General features: G+C 49.3%; 1 protein-coding gene across 1 annotated transcript; it reads left to right on the forward strand.

Moving 5' to 3' along the window:
- The first annotated feature begins 844 nt into the window (after positions 1–844).
- LOC143105884 (uncharacterized) lies at positions 845–5,222 on the forward strand. Its single transcript, XM_076270017.1, has 2 exons — positions 845–2,444; positions 2,877–5,222. The coding sequence occupies exon 2, from the start codon at positions 3,029–3,031 to the stop codon at positions 4,082–4,084; it is 1,056 nt and encodes a 351-aa protein (XP_076126132.1). The 5' UTR covers positions 845–2,444; positions 2,877–3,028; the 3' UTR covers positions 4,085–5,222.
- Positions 5,223–11,389: the final 6,167 nt, after the last annotated feature.

Here is an 11,389-nt window from a genome sequence, read left to right on the forward strand (position 1 = left end):
GGGCGATGCATGACTGGATTTGGAGCTGAATTCAGAAGACACTAGGGGCGATGCATGACTGGATTTGGAGCTGAATTAAGAAGACACTAGGGGCGATGCATGACTGGATTTGGAGCTGAATTAAGACACTAGGGGCGATGCATGACTGGATTTGGAGCTGAATTAAGAAGACACTAGGGGTGATGCATGACTGGATTTGGAGCTGAATTCAGAAGACACTAGGGGCGATGCATGACTGGATTTGGAGCTGAATTAAGAAGACACTAGGGGCGATGCATGACTGGATTTGGAGCTGAATTAAGACACTAGGGGCGATGCATGACTGGATTTGGAGCTGAATTAAGAAGACACTAGGGGTGATGCATGACTGGATTTGGAGCTGAATTCAGAAGACACTAGGGGCGATGCATGACTGGATTTGGAGCTGAATTAAGAAGACACTAGGGGCGATGCATGACTGGATTTGGAGCTGAATTAAGACACTAGGGGCGATGCATGACTGGATTTGGAGCTGAATTAAGAAGACACTAGGGGTGATGCATGACTGGATTTGGAGCTGAATTCAGAAGACACTAGGGGCGATGCATGACTGGATTTGGAGCTGAATTCAGAAGACACTAGGGGCGATGCATGACTGGATTTGGAGCTGAATTCAGAAGACACTAGGGGCGATGCATGACTGGATTTGGAGCTGAATTAAGACACTAGGGGCGATGCATGACTGGATTTGGAGCTGAATTCAGAACACTGTTTACTTTTGGTCATCAAAGACTTTTGGTTCTTTCCCCTGCATGAAAAGTATGACGTTGTTGGTGGATTGAAGGTGCAGTCCGAATGTGGCAGATTGGGTTACACCTCCACAATCGTTTCTGTGCCATTTCCTCTGTGCGTGATTGGTGGAGCTACCATCACCCTAATTGCAGGGCGGACTCTTATTTGGATATTTAGCTTAGCGGATATCACCGGGAGGTACTTTCTCCTGTCTTTGTTTTGCTTCCGGGGTGCCCGTCGTTACTCGGTGGCGTGTGGTGGCAAGTTGGTTTGTGTAGCCACTTCTCCGACGAGTGTGTTTTAACTAAGGTAAGCTATTTTGGCGTTCAGCCCTGTCGTAGGTCATTGTGCCTTTCATGAATGTAATACTTCCCTCTCCACGTTTTTATAGTCAGTTTGAGTGGTCCATATTCACTGGCAAGGCTGTTGTAGCGAGCTCTGACGCTGGGTGCTCGGTGGGAATCAGCTGGAGGTAGGTTAGTTTAAATTCATTTACCGCCCTGTATTTTAAATTGAGTCTGTCCACTACTAAACTATCTGTTCTCCGGATTGCGGCTAGCCGTAGCCAAGCCTCGCATAAGCTCACTTCATGACCTGCGGTCCCAGAGAGGGGATTCATCGCCACTTGGTATGTAGATGCATTACAAATGTTAGCCTTAATATTGTTAGTCTTTTAAATTGTTGCTAACTTTAATTCTAATTGGAATGTGGCTCATGTTTACAGTCGTGTGAAGTGGATTACAGTCAAGTGCCTTCACGCCTTGGAAAGGCTGCTGTTCTGTTGTGCTGTGGATTTGTGGATGACGTTTTCATACGGTCGGGATTGAACGGCGTGCCTAGTTTTGCTGGGAACTATTTGTAGTTTAACGCATGGGGCTACGCAGTGGTGTACTGCTCTCTCTCTATAGCTCTACCCGCATGCCTACGTTTGGTTGTTGTTTTCTTTGATTTGGCGGCTATACGGTGTGTTGTCCCGTCCTTTGCTTGAGTTGCATGTTTATTCTGTGTTTTCTTTGATTTGGCGCCTATCGCCGGCTATACCTGGTGTGTTGTCTTGTCTTTTGTTTAACCTGCATGTTTATTTTGTTTGTTGTTTTCTTTGATTTGGTGCATGCGGTTATGCAGTGCTGTACTGTTTCTCCCTATGCTTGACTCGCATGCTTTTCTAACTGTTGGCCTATTGGTATCTTTGAGGTGTGTGTGTGTGTGTGATTGTGATTGTGTGATTGTGATTGTGATTGTGTGTTTGTGTATGCATACTGTGACCAGGGCAGCTTCACTGTCAGGATCAACCTCTGGGCCTTGGTGGACAGCCTGACTGCCTCCCCTGCCCCTGCCTGAGATAAGTAGCCTTGTTAGCCTAGTTTGATAAATAGGCTATTGGTGAATGAATGATCGCCATATAATTACTGTCAAGCCTTTTACCAACTCTTGTGTCTCTGTTCCTCCTCTCTCTCTCTCGCTCTCCCTCTTCCGGACAGGTGTGGTGGGTTACCCACAGGCGGCAGGCCAACCTTCAGGTGGCGGAGTTCCCCCTTCACTTTTCTCTGCTGTGTACAACGGGTGCCTATTCTGAATTGCAGTGTAATTGCAGTGTCATTATCCTTCACGTGTGGTGCGTGTCTTCTGGGTCCCTCCTTTTTCCCTTTTTTTTGGAAATCCTGCTCGCTGTGGTAAGCCCCTGCCCTGCTCCACTCCCTTTGATTACGGGTCACAGGTTAAGCTACGGCGTAACAGTGTGGTTGCCATCATTAACCATCCAGTAGATCTGACCCAGGCGTCTCCTGTAACCTGATGCATTGTTTTTATGGTTGAATCTGTGTTGTATGTATCAATAAATTATGTTAACTTAACTCTTGTCTCTGGCCTAAGAGTGTACGAATCTGTGTTGCCTTGTGGGTACTATAGGGAATATAGTGTAACTGGTCCTAGGGTGTAACCCCCTAGGTGGCGTAGTCGACTCCAAATTTCCTTGCCACGTCACATTTGGCGTAGTCGGCAGGATTCACTCCCTAAAGGCAGAGACTTGAGTTCTTTCATTTATTATTTTTTTTTTGCTGATATATGGTTTGGTTTGCCGTAATCTTGTTTCTATTCTCACCCAGGTAACATTGAAACTCTGCGGTGAGTCTTAGTTATTTGTGGCAGCAACAGAACAGCAGCCTCAGTTTCAGGGGCCACAGAACTTCTTTAGGGTAAGGCCTATTTTGCGTAAGTGGCATCGTTCGCCTAGAATAGTACTGTTCTCCTAGTTAGCATGGAGGAAGAAATGCAACAGATGCGAGACTTAATTGCACAACTAAAAGCCGATAACGAGCGCCTTCGTCAAGAACGGCCTGCTCCTAATCCTGGCCCAGCACCCACGCCCGGGCCCGCACCTATGCCCCCTGCTGTCACTGAGCGGCTAGTAGTCATTCCTCGCGATCGAAAATGTCCCATGTTCAATGGGAAGACGGGCATTGATGTCACGGAGTGGAGAGAGGAGGTGCAGGCTTGCATGCGCGCTAGACATCTGTCGTCGGTTGATCAGGCCTTCTTTATTTTTGATCATCTAGAAGGAGAGGCGAAGGAAGAGATCAAGTATCGCTCTAGTGCCGAGCGAGTAGACCCTGTTAAGATCTTAGACATCCTAAGGGAGTTGTATGGCTGTAGTCAGTCCTATGTCACCCTTCAGCAAGCCTTTTTCTCTAGGCAGCAACAGGAAGGGGAGACATTGCAGGAGTTTTCCCTGGCCCTGTTGGCTTTGATGGAACAGGTCAAGCAGCGTGCCCCTAGTGGTGTGCCTAATGCTGATGTTCTCCTTCGAGACCAGTTCGTGGAGCATGTCTTGGACAGTGCTCTTCGTAGAGAACTGAAGCAGTTAATTCGTCGTCAGCCATTGGCTACTCTGCTGGACGTTCGTAGGGAAGCTATTAGATGGGAACAAGAGGGGTTTCCGGGTGGTGCTAGGGCACGTAGTTTCTCGCTCCCAGCGGCCTATGGCATCCAGTATGGTGTACTCGGTCACCCTCGCTCAGCCTCTCCAGTACCCCCACCTAGTGGCGAGTTGGGGGAGTTGAAAGAGCTATTGAAGCAACAGCAGGAGCAGCTTAATCAGCTCACTCAGACTGTGGCCTCCCTGCAGAACCCTCCCTTGCTTAGCAGGCCCCCACACCCAGGACCTTTGATATGTCGACGGTGCCAGCAGCCAGGCCATTTTGCTAGGGAATGTGATGGGGAACGAGTCCCCTATCGCCCTCGAGCTAGTTCCACCTCTGGTCCGCCTTCCAACCTATTAAGAGCATCCCACTCCTCCCATCAGTCGGGAAACTGAAGCCCACTGAGCTGCCGAGTCACGGCTCAGTTGGGGTACCTACTGGCTCACAGGGTAGGGAGATATCTAGGCTTATGTCTTCTTGTCCAAGCATCAATGTCTTGATGGGGGGAGTCACTGTTTCTTGTCTCTTGGATACTGGATCCATGGTATCCACGGTAACTGAGGACTTCTTCTTACGGCAGTTTGAACCATGGGGTCAGGAGCGGCTTCTGTCATGTCACTGGCTTCAGCTTAAGGCTGCAAATGGCCTGGCTATCCCTTACATTGGCTACTTGGAGTTGGATGTGGTCCTGTGTGGCAAGGTAATGCCTCGTTGTGGTGTCCTGGTAGTGAAAGATCCTCCGGGAGGCCCACCTGCTGTCCCTGGGGTCCTCGGCATGAATGTGATTAGCCGGTGCTACCACGAACTTTTTGGAGCACATGGCCCCTCGCTTTTTGACTCTCCCCCTGTGTCACAAGCTCCCGGTCCGGTCGTTGAGGCTTTACAGCGATGCCATTTGGCAGCAAGCCAGACCCCAAGAACTCGCATGGGTATTGCCCGGGTCAGAGGCCCACGGGCTGTGCGCATAGCCGGTGGTACCATGAAATTGGTTGCCAGTACCTGTCCGGAGCAGATCTCAGGTCAGACTGCACTCTTTGAGCCTCCTGACTCCGGTTTACCGGCAGGGCTCCTGGCTTCACCTTGTTTGGTCCAGGTCCTGAGAGGCACGACCTATGTCCCAATAGTCAACGTAGGGCTAACTGAAGTCCTTCTTTATCCTCGTGCTAGCCTGGGCTCTTTGAGTAGCGTAGAGGTCATCAGCTTGCCTACTGGCGTTTCAGAAGTCCGGTCCATTACTGCCACTCTGGCCTCACAAGAAGCAACAAGCCCTGTTTTGGATAGGATTGAATCTGTTGATCTGTCAGCCTTGTCTGAGCCAGAACAGACAGAGGCACGGAGGCTTTTGCATAAGTATAGCACTGTGTTTTCAGCTCATGACGGAGACTTGGGTTGTACCAATTTAATATCCCATGACATCCCACTGCTTGATGATGTACCCGTTCGGCAAAGGCATCGACGCATTCCCCCCTCAGATTACGAGGCGGTTAAGGCTCACATTAACCAGCTCCTTGAGTCGCAGGTAGTGAGGGAGAGTTGTAGCCCCTACGCATCACCTATTGTTCTCGTTAAGAAAAAGGATGGGAGCCTACGCATGTGTGTTGACTACCGCCTCCTGAATAGTAAGACACGTAAGGACTCCTTTCCCTTACCCCGTATTGAAGAGAGCTTGGATGCGCTGGCAGGGGCCCAGTGGTTCTCTACGCTGGACCTTGCAAGCGGGTACAACCAAGTTCCAGTCGCGGAGACAGATAAACCTAAGACTGCATTCTGTACACCCTTCGGTTTATTTGAGTGGAATAGAATGCCATTTGGACTATGCAACGCTCCCAGCACATTCCAGCGGTTAATGCAGCGAATGTTTGGAGATCAACAATGCCAGTCCTTGCTGCTTTATTTGGATGACATTGTTGTTTTCTCTTCCTCTGTCACCCAGCATTTACAACGGCTAGAAGTTGTTCTTAGTCGGCTTCATAAAGAAGGCTTAAAGGCCAAATTGGAAAAGTGTGCGTTCTTCCGACAACAGGTTGGGTATCTTGGACACGTGATTTCCAACATGGGAGTTGCCACCGATCCAGGTAAAATTGAGGCGGTAGCCCAGTGGCAGCGGCCCCGCCACATTTCAGAACTACGCTCATTCCTTGGGTTTGCCAGTTATTACAGGCGTTTTGTAGCGGGTTTTGCAAAGCTCGCTAACCCCCTCCATAAGCTAGTGGCGGAGCTCTCGGGGGCGAAATCCAAGCGTGGATCTAGCCAAGGTCTTGAGGCTGCATGGACAGCTCAGTGTGAGGAGAGTTTTGAGGCCTTGAAGGCCAGGTTGGTGTCTGCACCAGTTCTAGCTTACGCTGATTTCTCTCTGCCTTTTGTTTTGGAGATTGACGCTAGTCACAGTGGTCTCGGAGCAGTTCTCTCCCAGGAACAACAGGGAGTTGTCCGGCCCGTAGCTTACGCCAGCCGGTGTCTTCGGCCCACTGAGCGCAATATGAACAACTACAGCTCCATGAAGTTGGAGTTCCTTGCGCTCAAGTGGGCCATGACCGAGAAATTTAGAGAGTACCTGCTGGGCCACAAGTGTGTTGTATTCACCGACAACAACCCCCTAAGCTACCTCCATTCGGCCAGGCTGGGTGCCACCGAACACCGATGGGCAGCTCAGCTTGCGGCTTTTGATTTTGAGATCAAGTACCGCTCTGGCCGTAGCAATAAAAACGCAGACGCTCTGTCCAGGCAGTATATGTCCAGTGCGAGCCTAGGTGAGTGCAGTCTCCCGGGAACATCGGTCCCGGCCTGCCTGCAGCAAACCTCAGTACCAAGCCCGGTGGTGTCAGCAACACAGTCAGTAATTTCGGTTCTCCCTGGTCACTCCCCCTCTGATATCCGCTCCATGCAGGAGGGTGATCCTGCCTTGAAAGAGGTATTGGAGTTCTGGAGGAGACAGGCCCCACCTACTCCTGAAGAGCGGCGACTAGTCACCAAGCCTGCTCTGGGGTTTTTGCGTTACTGGGATCGTTTAGTAGAATATGAGGGAGTATTACATCGTCGGGTTTTCCGTTCAGATGGGGGTGAGGAAAACTTACAGATCCTTCTCCCAGCAGTCCTCAGACCAGACACTTTGAAATTGCTGCATCAAGACCATGGCCACCAAGGTGCTGAACGCACAGCTGAACTCGTACGCCGCCGCTGTTATTGGCCCGGTCTGTTCTCAGATGTCAAGCAGTGGTGTCGAGAATGTGATCGGTGCCAAGTTGCAAAAGACTCTGGACAGGTCCCCCACAGCTTTATGGGCCACCTGTTGGCATCTAGGCCTAATGAGATTGTGGCCATCGATTTCACTTTGTTGGAGCCGGCCCAGAATGGGGTAGAAAATGTGCTGGTTCTGACCGACGTGTTTAGTAAATACACCGTGGCTATCCCTACACAGGACCAGCGAGCTACAACGGTTGCTCGAGTGCTCCTGAATGAATGGTTTTACCGCTTTGGTGTTCCGAGCCGTATCCACTCTGATCAGGGTAGGTGCTTTGAAAGTAACCTGATCCAGCAGCTCTGCTCCCTGTATGGTGTGGTGAAGTCTCGCACTACCCCATATCACCCAGCCGGTAATGGGCAGTGCGAGCGCTTTAATAGGACCCTACATAACCTTTTACGCACCTTGCCAGTAACAAGGAAACGAGATTGGACTTGCTGCCTCCCGCAGATGGTTTATTGTTACAACACCACCCCTCACCAAACCACGGGAGAATCCCCTTTCTACCTAATGTTTGGCCGGGAACCCACACTCCCTATAGATTTTCTCTTGGGAAGGGTCCAGGACCCAGTGCCAGGAACGGTGCAGGACTGGGTGGTGGAGCACCAGAGACGGCTTCGGTTGGCTTTTAACGGGGCGCAAGAGCACTTGCTAGCCGCGGCTAATCGTCGCAAAGACCGGTATGACCAAAGGGTTCGTGAGGCCCCTCTACAGGTGGGCCAGTTAGTCTACCTTCGGAACCACAGTACTAGAGGTCGACATAAGATCCAGGACCTTTGGAGTACGGTAATTTATCAGGTGCTAAAAGCACCTTTGGGGCAGGGAATGGTGTACACGATTGCCCCGGTCAATGACTTGCAGAAGGCAAGGAATGTTCACCGTGATATGTTAAAGGCCCAAGTCACCCCCACCGTTGCGGCCCAGCCGCCGCTGGCTCCACCCCAGACAGCCTCACCCTTACCCGCTAGCGATCCTCCCAGGGAAGAGGACCTATGGCTGATAGTTTCACATGCCACGCCAGGCCCTTTGGGTGAACCAAGTTCTGCGGTTGCGGCAGAGCCCCTTGAGCCAACACCCCTAGAGGAGGGGCCGGCCTCTGAGGATAGCTCAGTCCAAGTTGGAAGCCCACCATCAGTGACCCTTGAGTCCCTGGCCGAAGCCCCTAGTTCTTTTCCAGCAGGCCTACGTCGGACTGTGCGTTCCACGGCCGGCCAGCACTCCAATATTTACCATCTGCCAAGGTAATAGAAGGCAGGTAACCTTACCACCGGGGCCCAGTATTAGCCAGTTTGCAACAGATGTTGCTTTTAATATCTACTGAAGCTCTGGCTCCCAGGTCGTCGTCGGGGCGACGACTCAAAAAGGGGGGGGTAGAATGTGGCAGATTGGGTTACACCTCCACAATCGTTTCTGTGCCATTTCCTCTGTGCGTGATTGGTGGAGCTACCATCACCCTAATTGCAGGGCGGACTCTTATTTGGATATTTAGCTTAGCGGATATCACCGGGAGGTACTTTCTCCTGTCTTTGTTTTGCTTCCGGGGTGCCCGTCGTTACTCGGTGGCGTGTGGTGGCAAGTTGGTTTGTGTAGCCACTTCTCCGACGAGTGTGTTTTAACTAAGGTAAGCTATTTTGGCGTTCAGCCCTGTCGTAGGTCATTGTGCCTTTCATGAATGTAATACTTCCCTCTCCACGTTTTTATAGTCAGTTTGAGTGGTCCATATTCACTGGCAAGGCTGTTGTAGCGAGCTCTGACGCTGGGTGCTCGGTGGGAATCAGCTGGAGGTAGGTTAGTTTAAATTCATTTACCGCCCTGTATTTTAAATTGAGTCTGTCCACTACTAAACTATCTGTTCTCCGGATTGCGGCTAGCCGTAGCCAAGCCTCGCATAAGCTCACTTCATGACCTGCGGTCCCAGAGAGGGGATTCATCGCCACTTGGTATGTAGATGCATTACAAATGTTAGCCTTAATATTGTTAGTCTTTTAAATTGTTGCTAACTTTAATTCTAATTGGAATGTGGCTCATGTTTACAGTCGTGTGAAGTGGATTACAGTCAAGTGCCTTCACGCCTTGGAAAGGCTGCTGTTCTGTTGTGCTGTGGATTTGTGGATGACGTTTTCATACGGTCGGGATTGAACGGCGTGCCTAGTTTTGCTGGGAACTATTTGTAGTTTAACGCATGGGGCTACGCAGTGGTGTACTGCTCTCTCTCTATAGCTCTACCCGCATGCCTACGTTTGGTTGTTGTTTTCTTTGATTTGGCGGCTATACGGTGTGTTGTCCCGTCCTTTGCTTGAGTTGCATGTTTATTCTGTGTTTTCTTTGATTTGGCGCCTATCGCCGGCTATACCTGGTGTGTTGTCTTGTCTTTTGTTTAACCTGCATGTTTATTTTGTTTGTTGTTTTCTTTGATTTGGTGCATGCGGTTATGCAGTGCTGTACTGTTTCTCCCTATGCTTGACTCGCATGCTTTTCTAACTGTTGGCCTATTGGTATCTTTGAGGTGTGTGTGTGTGTGTGATTGTGATTGTGTGATTGTGATTGTGATTGTGTGTTTGTGTATGCATACTGTGACCAGGGCAGCTTCACTGTCAGGATCAACCTCTGGGCCTTGGTGGACAGCCTGACTGCCTCCCCTGCCCCTGCCTGAGATAAGTAGCCTTGTTAGCCTAGTTTGATAAATAGGCTATTGGTGAATGAATGATCGCCATATAATTACTGTCAAGCCTTTTACCAACTCTTGTGTCTCTGTTCCTCCTCTCTCTCTCTCGCTCTCCCTCTTCCGGACAGGTGTGGTGGGTTACCCACAGGCGGCAGGCCAACCTTCAGGTGGCGGAGTTCCCCCTTCACTTTTCTCTGCTGTGTACAACGGGTGCCTATTCTGAATTGCAGTGTAATTGCAGTGTCATTATCCTTCACGTGTGGTGCGTGTCTTCTGGGTCCCTCCTTTTTCCCTTTTTTTTGGAAATCCTGCTCGCTGTGGTAAGCCCCCCTGCCCTGCTCCACTCCCTTTGATTACGGGTCACAGGTTAAGCTACGGCGTAACAGTGTGGTTGCCATCATTAACCATCCAGTAGATCTGACCCAGGCGTCTCCTGTAACCTGATGCATTGTTTTTATGGTTGAATCTGTGTTGTATGTATCAATAAATTATGTTAACTTAACTCTTGTCTCTGGCCTAAGAGTGTACGAATCTGTGTTGCCTTGTGGGTACTATAGGGAATATAGTGTAACTGGTCCTAGGGTGTAACCCCCTAGGTGGCGTAGTCGACTCCAAATTTCCTTGCCACGTCACACATATAAAGTGAAATTCATATGCTCTTTCCCTTATGCATGCAAAGCCTTGTGAAATGCATATGCTCTTTCCCTTATGCACGCGAAGCCTTGTGAAATCCATATGCTCTTTCCCTTGTTGCATGGGAAACAAATATAGCGGCTCAAGCAAAGTCATAATCAAAACAATTCCAGCCAATCAGCACAGAGCTTCCTGGAGGACGTAAGGGAGGGGTGTAATTTGATTAGTTGCTGAGCTCAAATATCGGCGGAAGTTCGGACAGCATCCTCACTAGATAAATATAAACAGCATTCCAAAACTCTAACTGCATTCTACTGGTCTGTTGTGGCCGAGGGCTATATAAATAGCCTCTTCCTTTTGTGAATGACAACACAACAAAGCAACTTCAAGTGAATTATTTAACATGATCAGATTTTGCAAACATATGCTCCATGACAATGACATATTAAACATTGCTTGATTTACGCTTGATGGTGTTTTAAGTCCCCACTGTTGTCTTCAAGGCAGTGCTGCGACCGTCGACTTCAAGGCACCTGACCCTAACCCTTGTCTAACCCTAGTGCCTTCCATGCAGCGCTGCCTGGAAGACGACGTTAAAACACCAAACACCAAAACCGGTTAAAACACCATAAAACTTGATTTACTTAAACTTTATTTCAATGGGCTATCCTAGGAAATCCATCTGTCCAGTTGTGCAGTAAGCCATTTGTTGACACTCTGATGACAAAGGGCAACACCCACCAGGCCTCGGGGTTGGAATGCTGGTCAGACGGAGTTGCTGCCGGTTCATTATTTTAGAACATTATTTACAGTAATACTGTATTTGTTAAATATTCACTGTGTGAGTGCTGATTGGCTACTGGATACATAGTGTTCCATTAAACTAAAAGGTTGCACTTTTCCATCAGTTCAGTGTGTAGGGTGGTATAGACACATTCAATGTGTGCGTGTGTGTGTGTGAAGTGTGATGTAGACTACATTTTACATGCACATTCAATGAAAACTCAACTGGGTTCAACTTTCGCTTTGTGAGTAAACCCTACTGCATCACACCTGTTTGTTTGTCTGTGTGTGTGTTTGAGTGTCCACATGAGTGCCTTGATTTTCAAAGCTGCATCATCTCTGGGAATATTTGAATCCTTTTTTTTAAGACATTTGATT

This window comes from Alosa pseudoharengus, unplaced genomic scaffold (genome assembly GCF_046254945.1).
Source record: "Alosa pseudoharengus isolate Yale_2024_CS ecotype anadromous, Long Island Sound unplaced genomic scaffold, YU_APseudo_1.1 YU_APseudo_1.1_scf_6, whole genome shotgun sequence".
NCBI classification, from domain to species: domain Eukaryota; kingdom Metazoa; phylum Chordata; class Actinopteri; order Clupeiformes; family Clupeidae; genus Alosa; species Alosa pseudoharengus.